Below are 18674 nucleotides of genomic sequence, written 5' to 3' on the forward strand. Positions count from 1 at the left end.
CTTTGCAGCCGGGCGCGGTGGCTCACACCTACAATCCTAGCACTTTGGAGGGCTGAGGGGGGCAGATCGCCTGAGGTCGGGAGTTTGAGACCAGCCTGACCAACATGAAGAGACTCCCTCTCTGCTGAAAATACAAAATTAGCCAGGCGTGGTTGGTGCATTCCTGTAGTCCCAGCTACTCAGAAGGCTGAGGCAGGAGAATTGCTGAACCCAGGAGGTGGTGGTTGTGGTGGGCTGAGATCGTGCCACTGCACTCCAGCCTGGTCGACAAGAGGGAAGCTCCATTTAAAAAAAAAAAAAAAAAATTCCTTTTTGTGTATTTGAAAATCAGATTGTTTGGGTTTTTTTGGTGTCTTGTTGACTTTTAGGAGTTCTCTATATATTTTGAATGTTAATCTCTTATTAGACTTACAATTTGCAAATATTTCTTCCAAACTGTGGATTGTCTTTTTATTCTGCTGATAGTGTCTTTTGATACATAAAATTTTTAAATTTTTATGAAGTCCAAGGAAAAAAAAAATTTTTGAATTTAAAAACTTTTTTCCAGGTACGTTTTTGACTAGGTATGAGTCACCCTTAAGGCTACTAATTTTGCTCCATTAATTTTTATTCATCTTGTATGTCTACTAAAAAAGAAACAGCAATTACATCTTTTGAAAGACCTTTTGTAGTTTTGATCTTCTGTTTGTGATCTGGTAAGAAAAGAACTGTTTATATCTGAGTTTCATTTTCCCCAAATCTCTGCATTGGTTTGAATGTATCTCTAAAGCTTATGTGTTAGAAACTTGTCTTAGTCTTTTTTTTCTGCTGCTATAACAGAATACCACAGACTGGGTAATTTATAAAGAAAATAAATTTATTTCTCACAGTTCTAGAGGCTGTGAAGTCCAAGAGCGTGGCAGCAGCATCTGGCCAGGCCCTTCCTGCTGGCAGAGAGATCATGTGCTGAGAGAACACAGGAGACAGAGACAGACACAGACAGATAGAATGCATGCATGTGCAAGAGGGTAGGAGTAAGAGAGAGCTGAGAAAGCCACACTCACCTTTATGAAAACCCACTGTCAAGATAGCTAACCAACTCCGGAGATAGCAGCTTTAATCCTTCACAGGATGGAGCCCTTATGACTGAATCACCTCTTAAAGATTCTACATCTCAACACTCTTACAATGGCACTTAAATTTCAGCATGAGTTTTGGAGGAGACATTTAGACCATACCAAAACTTGATCCCCAATGTGGTGGTATTGGGTGTTGGGACCTTCAAGAGGTTATTAGGCCATGAGGGTCCCCATAAGTGAATTAATGTTGTTATCATGGGAGTGGTTTCTTATAAAAAGACAAGTTCAACCCACTCTTGCTGTCCTCCCTGTATCGCCTTCTCTTTGCCCTTCTACCTTCTGCCATTGGATGATGCAGCAAGAAGGCCCTCACGAGACGCTGGCACCTTGATCTTTGACTTCCCAGCCTTTAGAACCACGAGAAAATAAATACATTTTCTTTATACATTATCCAGTCTCAGGTATTCTGTTATAGCAGCACAAAGAAGACTAAGGCAGAGATCTAATCACAAATCTTACATGTTGATGTTAAAGATAGTTTTCTTAGTCAGTATTTTGATATTAACAGATCTGTATTTTATATGTTGTAACCTACTACAAAGCAGAGAACTTTTATATGGCCATTTTGAGAAAATATTTTAATTATTTCTCTTCCTTCTCTACTGATAAGTGAATGGTAATGCAAATTTCTCTTTCATTTGCCATTTCTTTCTGCTTTACTGTATTGATAGACTACCTGTTATTAATGGTCATTACAGTACCTCTTATTTTCTCTTAAAGAACTTGTTTTATATTTTCTTCAAGACACATAATAAGTAGCAAAGAGATGGTCCAGCATTGTTTACTGCAGAAAACAGTGTGCTAGGAAGTTTGGCACCTAAGACCTATATCTAACTTACACAGTATCCTGAACCAAGGTACTTAAATTCTCTGTGCTTCTATAAGTTGGCAACAACAAAAGTCTATGTGAAAGTGAAAAATAAGAAACTAGACAAAATAAGATTATTATAGCTGCTCTTTGTTATGCAGATGATAACAAAAAATACAGCGATTCTAAGGCCTTCAGAATAAATTATAGAATTAAATTTTTGAGAAAAGTGCCATTGATTTATTTCAGTTTAGCAATTTTTCAAAAGGTTTCAGTGCTTGACAGTATAACTATAAGAATATCACTATTTATTAAAAGAGCTGGTTCATTCATTTACATTTATTGAGAACCTATTATGAGTCAGGCATTGTTTTAGGCACTAGGGATAAAGTTGCAAATAAACAAAATCTCTACTCGTGGAATTTAGAATCTTGTGAGTGTTCTTCTAGGTTACTTCCCTTAAAATTTAAGGTAACTAGTTTGCTCAAATTAAAAGGATTATTTTATCCTGCTATAGTGCTATATGTGTGTATGGTTCTTAAACTTCATGCTGTCCCGTGTACTGTTTAGCAACAGAATTGTTTATTATTATGATTCTGGTATGTTAATGAAGGGGTACTTATTTGCAAATAACTGTTTAATCTGTGATTAAAATCTGGCAGCTCTTTTAAAAATAAAGACAGTTAAAATGCATAGTCACTGTCCTGCTGTATTGAATATGCAATTGAAAAACATTAAGAAAGGCATATCCTATTTATCACTTTTAATGAATCTTTCACCCTGGTCCCACTGTAAGCCCTTGATGGTATTCCTGTCATCCCATCCATATGCTCCTAAAAGCATTAACTATTCTTGGCTCTGTGCATGCCTTAGTATAAAATCAAAATCTCTAGGTTTTGATCACATATAAGCAAGCTTAAAAAAATCATTATCATTACCATATCCTCATTAAGATGATGGGCCCCTGACCATCTCTTCATGTTTGCCTTGCAATCTAAAATTCATGAATGCAAAGGGAATTTTTCTTATCCTTTTGAAAGAAGAATGATAAATATTTATACAGCCTTAACTCTTTCAAGCAGGCATAGGATCATGTTTTAGAAATGACAAGAAGCTGCTCTAGGTTTTTTTTTTTTTTTTTCCAGCATGTTTCGTCTTTCCAATAACTACTGAAAAAAAATGAATTGCAGATTTATCAATATTGGAGAATATTCCTACTCTCTTCCCATTAAATATGTTTTACATTTCTGCAACCCTTTTGAGCCATGGCTTCGAAAAGGGAGCAAAGAGGTCCTTCTGCTTTTCAGACAGGGTTCCCCCAGAGGGCTGGCAGTACGCCCACCAGGAGTGCTGACCTGTGCTCAAGCCCAGGATGCTAATTCCTCTGGCAGCTTTTTGCTTTTTTAGCATATTTAACAATAATCTAGACTCTAAGTAACAAGTCACATATCCATACAGTGTTGCTTTCTAAAAGTTTCTCCTCTCTGAAGCAGCAATTAGAGCCCCAAGACAGTTTTCTACTTGAAATTAAAATTCCCTCATGACTACTTGAATAAAGACATCCAGTAGTAATGTTGAAGTTATGAATGTGTTTCAGCCCACAGAGCTGTCTTCTTATAATAAATGGAAGATGTGTGTGAAGTTGGAATTTAGTTAAATATAGACCATCCTGGAGATAGTAGAAGTGCTGTGGGTTATGTTACCAACAATAATCTAACTTGTCCTGCACCTGCTGTTGGACCTCCTCCATATTATTATTTCTGCCACTGACTCCCAAAAACCAGGTTATTCATCTGAAGACAACTCAAGACTCAAGCCACATCATTACTGTTGTAAACCAGAAATAAAATTCTAAGCCCCCCAACCAACTGAATGCACCCCTTCTCTTGGCCAGGGGCATTCAAAGTTAACCTGAAAAACTGATACTTAGGCCATGAGAGGAAGCAGGGATTGGGGATTGGAGGGGTAGGTTGGACATGCCTCATTATGCTCTCCTCTGTTTGGAATTAAGGTACAACTGACCAGCAGTAACATTAAAACAGAGAACTTAAGACTAACAAAACAGACTTTTTGTAACAATAAGACACCAAATTCCAACCAGATTCTGGTATAGCATCACATGACAGATAACAGGCCCTAAAAAAATAAAAATATTTTACCCCCAAATACATTTCTTTGACTTTTTTTTTTTTTTTTTTTTTTTTTTTTGAGACGGAGTCTTGCTCTGTCTCCCAGGCTGGAGTGCAATGGCACGACCTCGGCTTACTGCAATCTCTACCTCCCAGGTTCAAGCGATTCTCCTGCCTCAGCCTCCTGAGTAGCTGGGATTATGGATGCCCACCACCATGCCCGGCTAATTTTTGTATTTTTAGTAGACATGGGGTTTCACCATGTTGGCCAGGCTGGTCTCTAACTCCTGGCCTCAAGTGATCCACCCACCTCGGCCTGCCCAAAGTGCTGGGATTACAGGCGTGAGCCACCACGCAGAAACCAGCTCTTAAATGCTGAGTAGTTCACCACACAGAGAAAGGCCTTTTAGAATTCAAGTGACCTTCTAAGGTTTATTTCAACTGTATACTATCATGTGCAAAGTATTATAGCATTAAAATATCTCAGCTTAGGCCTCCAGCCAGTGCTTTTATTTAATTAATTAATTTATTTATTTGAGACAGGGTCTCACTCTGTTCCCAGGCTGGAGTACAGTGGCACATTCATAGCTCACTGGTGCCTTGACCTCCTGGGCACAAGCGATCCTCCCACCTCAGCCTCTGGAGTAGCTAGAACTACAGGTGTACACTACCACGTGCAGCTAATTTTTTTTTTTTTTTTTTTTTTTTTCTGTAGAGATGGGGTTTCACCATGTTGCCCAGGCTGGTCTCAAACTCCTGGGCTCAAGTGATCTACCCACCTCAACCTCCCAAAGTGCTAGGATTACAGGGTGAGCCACAGTACCCAGCCTATGATTTGAATATTCTCAAGGTCTTTTAGTTCCTACAATGCAATAATTTTGTAGCAGTTTGAAAATCCAGACATACTATATAGGTTTTCCCAGCTACTCCTTGAGTTGGCTCCGTTTCTGCTATTTAGTGTCAGGAACTGTTGCAGTGGTTCCTATCTACATCTGTGATAAACAGCTTTTCCTAGAACAACTTGCAGACATGGCAATGTTCAGGTTTAAGTAGATGATGTACTATTGTGTTTGGCAGGGGAGTCCATTAAAAAAAAAAGCAGCCCTCATACTAAATTTCTTTTGAAAGGTGTTACTGATCAAAAAATATAGCTCAGAACTGAAAATTGTTTGGACTAAATAACTGTGTCCTTTCTCTCACCTTCCCACTCAATCCTTCCCCCAAAGTAGATTGATATGAAAAAGTACATAGGATTGCTTAAAGCTTTTATCTTTCTTAGTAATCACCCTGGAAGAATTTTTAAATAATTGATTTAAGTAGAATCTTTTATTCTTGGTTTAAATGTATACAAAAACTACCCACATGCTCACCTGCAATCTCGATTTTCTGTGAATTTCATCTGTTTTCTTGCTTGTCTACATCAAGGGGAAATAGGGAGCGAGGACAGGTCTGAACCAAAGTACTCCCAGTTAAATGGCATGATGTGTATATGTATCTGTGTGTGTGTGCATGCCTGTGTGTACACACAGTAAATTACTGGTTGTAATAAAATTTGTTAGAATTTCAATTTAGCTTCATTAAGTCTGAGACAGTGAAGTAATATTAAGGGGGAAATAGAATAGGTGAAGAGAAATAAATACTAGATCAATTGTCTTTCAAGAAAGACGTTTTAGAAGAAGTAGTATTCATTTTTTAGGTCATCATTGACATTTCTCAATATTATATTCCTATAAACTGCATATCAGGACTTGTATGTGCTTGAAGAAGCTACATTTTCACAGCAGGAGAGGAAACCAGAATAAAGCATTGAGATGCAGGTGCACAGTAATACAAGTGGGCTCTTTCCCTGCAGCCTGAATGCCTGGCCAATAATGCAGAAGCTCTTGGAGCCGGGCTCTCAGGGTCTCCCGGAGCTAAGCCAAGAAGTATGGGGGTGGGGCGGGGGGCTCAGGAGAGAATAATTGTTATTCAGTCTTCTTTAATGAGATGTATTGCCCACTGCTGAAAGATTGTGGCAGTGCCTTTTGTTATGCTAATTAGACACCATTAGAGCTTGGCTCTCTTTGATTTCTGCTTAATCTTTTCTGCTTCCTCAGCCTCAATCCTGACTGGCAAATGGTTGAAAGATGGTGGGGTGTACTGCACGTGTTATTTATTGCTCACATCTATGCTGAGTTCTTTGGGGAATGGGGGAGAATGTAAGATCTGTCTTACCAAAGACAGTACCTATTTTGGACATTCATTTTTGGCTTATTTTTAAAAAATGAATTTTTTGATAATGATTACTTTCTGCCTTTTAAGTCCAAATGCCGCTGTTTTTTATATGGTTGCTTTTGCAGCCACATTGAATGGAAAATGACAGATTGGAAAATGTAGATGGCCTCTCCTTGGTTGCCTGGATTTCCCTAAAAACAGTGAGCAAGCTGATCATGCCATAAGGTTTTAGGGAGGCTGTGGTCAACCAGAAAAATGGAAGCAAGAATAATTTAATGGTCAAAAAGATAAATTTTGCTATTCAAAATTCCTGCCTTTACAGTTTATAGACATGTATACATTCCTTCCTGAAACTAAAACATTACGTTTACATGATTACCACAATTAAGAGTGTGGTGAGTTTTTTTTTTTTTTTAATTTTTTTGAAGAATGACTAATATCCTTTCTAAAACAGTGAAATGGTAGATTTCCGTTAAATTTTTAAAAACAACATCATAATGTTTTAGAGCAGCCCTCTCCAATAACAATATGGTATCAACCACAGATGTTTCTTTAAATTTTTTGATAAAAGAAACAGGTGAAATTTGTTTGAATAATATATTTTATTGACTCCAGTATATCAAAACTATTATCATTTCAGCATGTATTCAGTATAGAAATTAATGAGATGTCTTACATTCTTTTATTCATGTGAAATTTTTGAAATCCAGTGTGTACTTTGCACTGGTGTGTGTTTGATAACACATCTCAATTTAGATTCACCACATTTTAAGTGCCCAGTGGCCACATATGGCTAGGGCTACTGTATGCGTGGTGCAGTTTTAAAGTAATTGGGTAATTCACCACTTGCCTAAAACAACTGTCAGGATAGAATCCATTTTTAACATTATAGATTAAATATTATGAGGTATGTGACATTGACCAAGTCACTTAATCTCTAAGGGGCCTGTATTCTCATCTGTAATATGAAGAGTTTGTCCTAAATGATCTCTGAAGTCCTCTCTTCTATCCAATCCAGCTCTGAATTCATGATTTTAAAAATTCTCATTTAGAAGTTGGGTAGGCTGGAGCTTATCCATCCTTTCTCATAATTTAGTATTTGAAAAGAAGCTTTCTTATGCCATAAAGATAATTAGAAAGTGTCCTGCATACCACGCCCACACCTTTTTTTCTTCCAAATGTCTGTATCTTTCTCGGAATTATTCTGAGTTTTATACCATTGGTAATGCCTGGTAGTGTAGCTCACTGAGTTGCCTGACTCCCCATGCTTTTGGAATGAGGACTTGGAGCAATGAAGGTGTGAGGGGAGTTGGCAAGTGGTTGCTACAGATTACTAGATTACATAAACAATCTCTCTCCAATGCTTTTGCTTTTCTTTTTTTTTTAAATTTGGCTTACTTTTTGTGTCGTCAGTGAAACAAAACTTCTACAAGCACCTTCCAAGAAAGTGACCTATTCAGTGTTATCACTGGTCACTTGTGTGCCTTTTGGGGATGGGGAATGTATGAAAAAAAAATTTTCCCAGAAGCACAGCCCAGTATTCATACATATTTTTGCCCATTTGTGAAAAAAAAGGACATTTCCTTATTTTAGTGTTTATTTGTTGAAAATGAAGTGAAACTTTTTTCACATATGTGCTGTATGTAGACAATTTAGATTTTTGGTTTTGAATTGCTTTTTTAGCAGTTTATTTTTCTGTTGGGAACATTTATTGTTTTCTTACTGTTTTGTAAAAGCTCTTTATATTATATAACATAAAACATGTCATTAGTATATATGTCATACTTGCAATTTTTTTCTATTTGCTTTTTGACTTTGTTTATGACAATCTTAATATACTTTTTTTTAATCAGTAGTTAAAAACTTCTCATTTATGGCAACATGGCATTATGTTAAAAAATGTTTCATCAACACGTTACATGTCTAATAATTTATATTTCCTCCAAGTATTTTGTGGCTGCTTCTTTTTCATCTTTTCAACTGACAAAATTGTATCTATTTAAGGTGTACAACCTACTTTTATGAGTAGGTCCCTTTCTGAGACTCTGCTCTCAAAGAAGACTGGCCTAGACTTGCCAAGTAATGGCTGAGAGAGAGACCAGTGGGAATAGATCAGGAGGGTGGAAGTGAATGGAAATGCTGTTCAATTTTTAGGTTTGAGCTTTTCATAAAAAAGTTCTACACTTATATCCAGTGTTGGCTCCACGGGCCCTTTCCATGAATCAGATCTCATGGATAGATCTTACTGGCAGTATCTGGCCATAGGACTTCAGTTTTCAGTATTGAGCACTTTCCCAGGCTGCCTGGGCATGACAGAGCTTGCCCAGTGTGGGGAAAAACAGACTTGATGTACTTTGTGCCGGCTCTGTGATAGGAGGGTCAACTTGTTTGGGTTTGTTGAGAGGGTAGATTTCATGTTATATGTTCTTACCACAATTTTTTTTTTAATTCCACAAAAAGCTTTATAGGCAATACCTTTGAATGCTCTAGAATACTCAGAATGTACAGGCAGGTGGTTAAAATGCAGCTGCTTTTTGAACTGGCAGTTTAGGTAGCACTAGATTTGGATCCCTGATGCCAGGAAGGAAGGCATCAGTGTGGCGTTTCCTGTGTAACTATTTGCTCTTACTATTGGCTCTCGATCAGCAGATGGAAATAGCTTTGTTACTAAGAATGGGATTTTGCCCCCAGCTGGGAAGAGACTACCTTGGATTGTCTTCCTCTTACTGGAGTAGACATGGCTAGAAGAAGACCAACCAGCGTGAACAAAAGCACAAGGAGATTCTTGTTAGAAGAAACTTCATGGTCTGATTTGATTCAGTAGAACTGCCTCGGGCCTGGTCTTTGTATCTTGTATCACTGCACAAAGAAGGGAAGAATAACTTTTGAAAAGCCAAATTGCTTTGCAATTTTTCTTTCTACTTAGGTGATTTCTGAAATGCAAAGAAGGAAGAAATAAAGCTACTAAGATACTCATGGCAATTAATAGATAAGCATATATACTTAAAAATATGGCTATTCCACTTCAAAGGAACATTCTTCACCCTTTGAGTACATTTATATCTATTAATAAGTGTATCTAAAGAATTTTTTTTTCCACAGAGGACAATGTTTTCAAATAATCTAAAGAATGCCTTTTTTTTTGTCATTGTTTAAGAATCAGTTACCAGTCCAGTGCTTTGAGAATAAACTGTCCAACATCTTCTCTTAAGAACCCTTAAGTAGACCAACAAATTGATGGCTAGCATTTTGAATAGGATGGACTTAAAGGCTCATTACTTGTTTTCTATGCTATCATCATTTTTGACACACATTCTTGTGTCGTGGCCCTATTTCATTATAGAATGGCATTGTGGAGTAAGGATGATATTAAATTTTAATGTTATTGCTATTATTACTGTTGACCGTTTTTAGCATAAGTATGCCTGGTTCTTTAATTCCAGCTTCTGCAGGGCCAGAAAATAGAAGTGTGCATGAACAGTCAGGAAAATTACTGTATACCCAGGAGACCCAGCATCGCATGCTCTGCCTGTTGTGAATGATGAATCAAAATGGAAAGGTTATCATTTTCATTAGCTAGGAAAGAACAAGACCATACTTTTCTCCAAGTGTAATTACAGCGGTTCACTGGCAACATTACACTGCAGTAATTAGTCTAAAGGTGTATGTGAGGGCAGGCTTTTGCACAGACAATAGAAATATTATTTCAGAGTTTAAGGTCACAGCCTTGTGTTTAACATGTTCCAGGCAGCTTAGAGGGGGGAAAAAAAAACTAATTTGACTGGAGCTAAAGAAAGACATTTGACATTTCCCAGAGTCAGGCGTTCAGAAACCAGTCAGGTCGAAAAATTGTATTTTATTATCTACAATAAAAGAAAAAACTTAGCTGCAGAAATAGCATGTCAGAATATTCTGTAGGATAAGCACAGATAAAATTCAAGTTTATTAGAACCATGATGTAAATGATTACAGGAACTTTTGATATGTGTGTTTTGTTTTGTTTTGTTTTTTGTTTTTTTGAGATGGAGTCTCACTCTTGTCGCCCAGGCTGGAGTGCAATGGCGTGATCTCAGCTCACTGCAACCTCCGCCTCCCAGGTTCAAGCGATTCTCCTGCCTCAGCCTCCGGAGTAGCTGGGATGACAGGCATCTGCCACCGCACCCGGCTAATTTTTGTATTTTTGTAGAGATGGGGTTTCACCATGTTGGCTAAGCTGGTCTTGAACTCCTGACCTCAGGTGATCCACCCGCCTCGGCCTCCCGAAGTGCTGGGATTACAGGCATGAGCCACTACGCCCGGCCTGATATGTGTGTTTTAATCTCCATTCTTTTCCTAAGGCAAAGAATGGACAGAAAAAATAATTGTCAGCAGCTCTTCAAGGAAAACAAAATAGTTTCTTTCTTCCTTAACACCATTTTCAAGAAACAAATGTCTACCTTACACTGGTCCGTATATCTATGTCCTTTGTGAATTTTTTGTTACTCTATTTAAATAGTAATATTGAAATCTTTTTGTAACTCAGCATCTCAGAATAGAAATTGATTGACATTATGTTCCAAAGCCACGTCAGGCTTTCTGTTTAAGTAAAGAGAAAGTAAGAAGAGAAAAAAAGTTATAAAGAGAAAAGCAACTTTACATACAGTTTATGTTTAAAGCCATATATGAGTTTAAGAGAAACCTTCTGCTTTTTCTAGTCCGAAGAATACTTTTGCAAGCAACATTTCTTACTGAGTTAAAAATATTAGCCCAAATACCCTGATGTCTTTGTTTAATTTGAGTAATGTCTGTGTTTCTTCACACAATTCTGTTTCTCTCTTTATATCCTTATATAGCCTTGTAGAATATTGTTTGTTTCAGGGCAAATGATGACTTAGAGTGTACTTGAGGAGCATTCATTCAGCAACCAAATTCTGTTGGAAACCACTGCTTTTTAAATGCAAGTGTGTGTTTTATCTGCACTCTCTGGCCATATGGTTAGAACTGATGTTTTTCACAACTTCAGGCACTTGGGAAATTTAAGCATAGATGTGACACAAATGACACAGCTAGCTGATTATGTAACTTACTGAAAAATCTACCCCAAAATTGAATTTAAAAACATTGCTATTTGTTTGTCACAGATGTTTCTCTGCTCAAGGAAAAGTCATACGCTGCAGAATTAGATCCGTGATGTTGTAAGTTTTCCACAGCTAGCAATTAAATAGGAAGCATTGAGTAGTGGGAAGAGTTCAAAGACTTCCCTTTCTTCTGCCACTGCCACTGAGCAAATCACCCATCTTGCCAGACCTTAGTTCTCTCCCTGTGAAATCAGAGAGATTGCTAAGCTCCCTCCAACGTCTTACTTTCTTTGTCTGTCTAGGGGAATACTGCTTTTATTTTCTGCCTTTGTGGTTTTCATTAAAAAAAAAAAAAAAAGTATAAGAGCTTTTCTCATATCTTTTCAATAAGGCCTAGAAAATTGTAGCACACTCATTCTTTCACAGCTGGGGGCCGTATTTCCCAGCAGCCCTGCGAGGTCAGCAGTAATGCAAGGTCTTGTGGAGACGTTTCCTGTGCCTTCCTTCACATTAGTGACCCAGTCAGAGAAAGCGAGGGATAGTTTTACAGGAATATTTTTATAATTCATTTTTCATAAAATGTCTTTAAATAACGTTAAAGTGATGAAGTTCTGTACATCCTAGGAAAAAATTACTTTCTCTACTTACATTTGATGAATAAGTTATAAAGTATGCCTAGCTTGTTAAAGCAGGTACCAGAACCAACAGCCACTTTCAAAAGTCCATAGAGCTGAACTCAGTAAAGGAATAAGCTCTGAAGGTAAGAATTGTCCCTTACTTCAGATAGCTATAATCAAGTTATTACAATCAGTTACTTTCCTGACAGATCTCTTAAAAGGCAAAGCTTTGTAAGTGGAAACTGAGTTTCCCCTGGAAATACTATAGCATTTGTATTCTCAACAGAAGCTTTTAACCTCTAGCATGTTACAGAAATTAAATAAACATTTTATTTAACCAGCCATAAACTATATGCCTGTAAACAAATCAGAAGGAAAAGGACATCTTTCTTAGCATTACAAGAAAATACTTTGTTGAGATTTCTTTTTTTTTTTTTTTTTTTTTTTTTAGGGATAGGATCTTTCTCTGTCACCCAGGCTAGAATGCAGCTTTGCAATCATAGCTTACTGCAACCTTGAACTCTTGGACTCAAGCAATCATCTTGCCTTAGCGTTCCAAGTAGCTGGGACTACAGGTGTGCGCCACCACACCCTGCTAATTTATTTTTATTTTTTTGTAGAAACAAGGTCTTGCTATGTGGCCCAGGCTAGTCTCTAACTCCTGGCCTCACGTGATTCTCCCGCCTTGGCCTCCCCGAATGCTGGGATTACAGGTGTGAGCCACCACCACACCCAGCCAAGCTTTGTTGAGATTTTGGCAGGCTTCTTTAAGGAAACTTCAAGTCACTCAATAGCCTCTTGAGACACCTTGTAATTGTTTCCTGGCAGGTACTGTATTGAAAATCAAGTTGTTGATTTAAGTACAGCAAGAAGGTAGCTGTAATTTGCAGAGGGCTCTAAGCATACATTTACTGTTTAAAAAGAGAGAGAGAGAGAGAGAACAAGAGAGAGACAGGCTTGATTTAGAGTACATAATTTCCTTCAGTTAATTCCCATGAAACCTTTGGATGTGCTGATCCGCAGCCTACAGATCTACCTTCAACAATGACTTAAACTTCATAATTGAAAGATCTTTAAATATTGTAATCCACCTCCCCTTCAACAGCCCTACTCTCTTCTCCCTACTTCCGTCCCACTTCTACCAACCTCTCATTTTTAGATGAGGAAAGTGAAGCCCCAAAACATAGTCAGGTCTCTTTCATCTCAAAAATAATCTCACTCAGACCCTGTGTCTTTGTCCCCTACTGACCAGTCCATATATGTGGCATCTGTTGATTTCAAAGAACCCTCTTCAGACTCTTTTCCCTTGGGTTCTGCTAGAACTATGTGCTTCTGCTTCTGACCTTTCATTGTCCATCCATCACTTTCCCCTTTCTTCCTATCCTTGAATGTTACAGTTCTCTTGACACCACCCACCAGACCATTCTTTGGACGTAGAATTTCAGTTGTATCTTAAACATTTCTGCTGAACAATTATATTGTGCTCTGTCTTAGTTCATTTTCTGTTGCTGTAACAGAATACCCAAGACTGGATAATTTATAAGGAAAAGAAGTTTATTTGGCTCATGATTCTGGAGGCTGAGAAGTCCAAGATCAGGCAACCCATTTAGTGAGGGCTTCAACTCAGCAGAAAGCAGAAGGGCTTTCAAAGAGACCACACACGAAAGGCAGCCTCACATTGTAACACCCGGCTCTCATGTGAACTTATCCATTCCCTCAAGAACTAACTCAGTCCCTGGAGAAAGACATTAACTAATCCTAATGACCTAATCACGTCTTAAAGACACTGCCTCCCAACACTGTTACATTGTCAGTTAAATTTCAACATGAGTTTTGTCAGGGACAAACCATAGCAGGCTGCCAGTCACAAATTTTATGGGAACCATGGTTTTCAACCTCTTCCTTACTTGCAGGATTTTGTCCATTTTTCACAGTGATGTAACCTTTTCCTGTTGGTAGTTTCAGCTGTTAGGCAAGGATCTGTCAGTGATGGTGAGGCAGCCATAGAAGTTTGCTTCTCAGATGAGTGTAGAGTCTCTTTAAGACAAATTCTGATCCCTTCTAGTGGACTACCTCTGCCATTAGCATAATAGATAACTGGGTGGTGTGGTCTTAGAGTCCTGAAGATATCTGTAGCCTTGCCACTTTTCTGCAGATGCCCTGCCTTAGTTCTGTGACTAGAACTTCCTTACTCGGATAGCAGAGGCACTCCTTGGTTATGGCAAGCCAGGATGATTACTCTCAATTTTGTTATATGAGGGTCTTTAACCACACAGGGCTACCATATGGGGTGGGAGAGACAGCATCTAGAAAGTGTAGGGGAAGTGGCTCATTTTAAAAAGAAATTTGAGGCTTGTGTATGTTTCCTTAGCCCACAAGTTCCTTTGCAACCAAGGTGAAGTTGCATCTTCCAGAATGTCATCTGAACTCATTCTTCCATAACTTCAGTGTTGACTTTAATATTATTTGGAATAGTTGATTCTCTTAAAGGTTATATTTGATTTTCACTTCAGTGTGACTTCATTCATTAAAAAATATTGAGGGAAGCATTTATTATTTTTTGTTTGTTCATTTGTTGAGATAGGTTCTCACTCTGTTGCCCAGACTGGAGTGCAGTGGCATGATCAAAGCTTACTGCAGCCTCCAACTCCCGGGCTCAAGCAAGTTTTGTATATTTATAATATATGTGTATACATATATTTATTTTAAGCGGTGGGGACGGATTGCAGCAGCTTTTGATCAAAGCCCTAGCCTTCCTAGGCTCAGTTTTGTTCCGTATGCTCTGGAGATTTTTTTTAGAGACAGATTCTCACTCTGTCACCCAGGCTGGAGTGTAGGGGTACGATCTCATCTCACTGCAACATCTGCCTCCCGGGTTCAAGCAATCCTCCCACCTCAGTCTCCCAAGTAGCTGAGACTACAGGCACATGCCACCACGCCTGGCTAACTTTTGTATTTTTAGTAGAAACAGGGTTTCACCACGTTGGCCAGGCTGGTCTCGAACTCCTGGCCTCAAGTGATCCACCCGCACTGGCCTCCCAAGGTGCTGGGATTACAGGCATGAGCCATCGTGCCTGGCCTCTGGAGATGTTTTATTTATTTATTTATTTATTTATTTATTTATTTATTTGAGGCAGGGTCTTATTCAATCACCCATGCTGGAATGCAGTAGAATGATCACAACTCACTGCACCCTCAATCTGCCAGGCCCAAGCAATCCTTTCACGTCAGCCTCTCGAGTAGCTGGGACTATAGGCACACACCACCACACTCGGCTAATTTCTGTATTTTTTATAGAGACGGGGTTTTGCCATGTTACCCAGGCGGTCTCAAACTCCTGGACTCAAGTGATCTGCCCACCTCTGCCTCCCAAAGTGCTGGGATTACAGGCATGAGCCACCGGGCCCGGCCGCTCTGGAGATTTTTAAGGGCCTTGCCGGTGAGACTGGGGACACAAATAGGATGACTCCTCAGTTGAGGACACAAATAGGATGACTGAAAAGGTGTTTGCCACTATGAACTAGTGCACATTGCAGTTCTCCTGAGTCTCTTTCTCTTTGGCAAATAATAGTTAAATACTCACCTACAAATAGTTCTCTTATGGTTGATTAAAAGCCCAGCTTTCTACTATATAAACATAGCAAGTCTTTTTAACTCTGTATGTATTACTGTCATCGTTATCATCTCCAGATGAAATAGAGCAGCCCAAACATGATGGCCCTTACTCTCCACATTGATTCTAAGAAGAAGAAAGAAGCAGCATAGTTTTCAGTGCCTCTACAATTTCACATTGTTGTTAATTTCCTGAAAACTTGATGTTCAATGAAGTGTAATTGCAGATTTCCTTAAGAACCATTGACAGATACTTATCCTAAGTCATAAGCAACTCACACTGTGAAATGTGTACAAACATTCTAAGTCTTCTTCTAGAAGAATATACTTCAGTGATACCCAATATTCACCAGCCCTTTTTGATAAACAGAGCCATTGAAGCTCAACATAGAAGTTGGGGGAAATTTCTTTTTTGCCACAAGTTGGGGGAAGTTTCTTTTTTGCCACTTGATTCTTTTAAGGGGATTAATGTTGCCAGAACTTCCATTGTTTTTCAGAGAGTGAAAAGAGTCTTTAGTAAGTGTCATCTCAGAGACCTTACAACTTTTGGCTAAGAGGGCTATATTTTGAATGAGATAGTAAACTAGATAGTAAATTATGGTGTATTTAGGTACTGGCATTGTATGATGGAGAGGGGAGTTTGATTTGTTTTTTAATTGTTAGGTGGTCTATTTAGTGCAGCTGTGTTTATGTTTCCTTCATGGTAACCGCCTGAACATGGTGACAAGTCCCTACAAATGAGAATAGGAATTTAAAAAAATTATCTTGCCAGTGGGCTTTAATTTGGGGGGGTCATAATTATTAAGTAGCAATTGTAAAAATAATCCCCAGCATAGTCATTCGGTACAGTTGTTTTGCTGTATCAGACATTTTGACAACCTTGTAAAAAGAGTAACTGAGTCCAGGCATGGTGGCTCACGCCTGGAATCCCAGCACTTTGGGAGGCCGAGGCGGGCGGATCACCTGAGGTCAGGAGTTCGAGACCAGCCTGGCCAACATGGCAAAACCCCGTCTCTACTAAAAATATAAAAATTAGCCGGGCATAGTGGCGCATGCCTGTAATCCAGCTACTCGGGAGGCTGAGGCAGAAGAATTGTTTGAACCCGGGAGGCGGAATTTGCAGTGAGCCAAGATCATGCCACTGAACTCTAGCCTAGGTGACAGAGTGAGACTCTGTCTCAAAAAAAAAAAAAAAAAAGAGTAATTGATACCTTAAATGCTGCATTTCACAGTAGAATAAACTTGGAAATTATAGAATTTCCTTGGAATAGTCACACTTCTTTACCCATTGTTTTGGCTGATTTACTTCTTTGCTATTAAAAATGGGTGCTTAGATCATAACGTACATCAATTCTGTAGGAAATTAGCAGTTCCATATTTTTGCTGTCTTTCTCTTTAAAAAATAATAAATGAATGTGGGGTCATGACTGCAGCAAAGAGACAGTTGCCTGTGACAGAGAAAATGTATATAATAAGTAAATAGCTCTGTGAATTACTCAGTACTTTCAGAATTGTATGCAAAATATGAAATGTGGAGGTGCAAGGTCCTAATGACTAGTTTTCAGAGGCATTTTCTTTAGTGTTACATCCCTCATAACTTAAATTAATGTTTAGTACTATTCTTTCATATTGCCAAAATATTTTCATGAATTTGGATTAGAAGCAGCTTGTTCTGGCTTGTTTTGCAACTTTGTTTCAGGAAACAAAGTGATATTTAGAAGATTTTTGTATGTCATAGAAGCTTTAATTATCTTACTTATGTTGAAGGAGATCAAATTCTGTTTCAGAGTTATGTAAGAAAATAAGAGTTTATACTATGCTAATTTTATGTTGCCAGATAATTAATGTCTTTCAAAAAATTTGAATCCGTGATTTGAGCAGTGTTCGCTGTTAAATAACCAGCAATGTAGAGTCTACTTCAAATTCAAGAAGACCTTTATTTTTATTTTTGGATTCACAGGTGTTTACCCTTATCTTTCCTTTTTTCCCTCCCCTTCTCTCCACAGATTGGTGAAAGACAACAAGTGTTAGTAACAGAAGAATCTTTTGATTCCAAGTTTTATGTTGCGCACAATCAATTCTATGAGCAGGTAAGAGGCACTTCAGTATTCTTGAGTTTTCTCCAAAGTGAGAAAGAGTTCTGAAAGTTTAAGCAAAGGGCATTTAAAGGGGAGAGTGTTGAATCTTGTCACAACAAGGCTGTTTTACAGCTTGAAGCCAGCCAGGCTAACACGGACTTTATCTTTGTGACTTACTCTACAATATGTTCTGTACAAAGGAATAGGTGTATTTAGTCTATTTTAGTTCACATTAATCTTTGACAGGACCAGCCTTAGGCTTTTGGGCGTTTGGAACCAGGCAATTAGCACTGCCAGAATTCCCACACCCTGGCAAAGCAGGGGGGAAAGTCCTGCTCAGACGACAGGAAGGATGTCTGCATGGGCAACAGCAGCATGAAAGGGCAAGGATTTCCTCTCACTGGTACATCACCCGGACAGTTTTTTTAGTTGGTTGGTTGGTTGGTTGCTTGGTTGGTTGGTTGGTTGGTTTTTTAGTTTTGTTTAGTTTTAGCATTTGTTTTTTTTAACTTCTACCTTGATAAAAATGCTGGGAGCAGAGGAAAAGGAGTCTATTCCTGGGACTCAACTCAAATTGTATGAACAACTGTGCAGACCCATGTGAGGATCAAACCAGCTTCACTGTGAGAGCTTTGAAGGCCATCCCTAGGGGCGCCCCCACTTACTAGCCCTCCTTCCCTGCCCATCTAAGCTGGCCTGCCTTTGCCCACCGAGGAGCCTGACTTCTGTTTCAGCATCGGGGTTTCTACTCCTCCAGGTGGGACAGCAATTCAAAAGTGACTGAGGAAAAGAGAGTGCCTCTTTCAGGGGCATTGACCCTGGCAAGGGATGAGGCCAGGGAAGAGATGGGATACGCCCTCCTCTCCCATCTCATGATAGCCTGTGTCTCCCATCTCATGATAGCCTATGTCTCCCATCTCACAATAGCCTGTGCGGGAGACTGTCATGGGCTTACGGAGATTTTCACTGATAATTCTGGATTGTATTAAAATCAAATGGAGCTTTCTACTTTTTTGCTTCTTTCTTGTCAGATAAGAGGTG

At 38.8% G+C, this 18674-nt stretch overlaps 1 protein-coding gene across 3 annotated transcripts in view; it reads left to right on the forward strand.

Annotated features, from left to right (window-relative positions):
- Positions 1 to 18674, forward strand: part of CDKAL1 (CDK5 regulatory subunit associated protein 1 like 1) — a 701044-nt gene that overhangs the window by 649070 nt on the left and 33300 nt on the right. For all 3 annotated transcript variants that reach the window (XM_054490535.2, XM_063665866.1, XM_054490539.2), the window contains one exon: positions 17562 to 17645. In XM_054490535.2, coding sequence (XP_054346510.1) covers positions 17562 to 17645 — 84 coding nt within the window. The remainder of the gene's footprint in view (positions 1 to 17561; positions 17646 to 18674) is intronic.

This window comes from Pongo pygmaeus, chromosome 5, assembly GCF_028885625.2.
Source record: "Pongo pygmaeus isolate AG05252 chromosome 5, NHGRI_mPonPyg2-v2.0_pri, whole genome shotgun sequence".
Classification (NCBI taxonomy): Eukaryota; Metazoa; Chordata; class Mammalia; order Primates; family Hominidae; genus Pongo; species Pongo pygmaeus.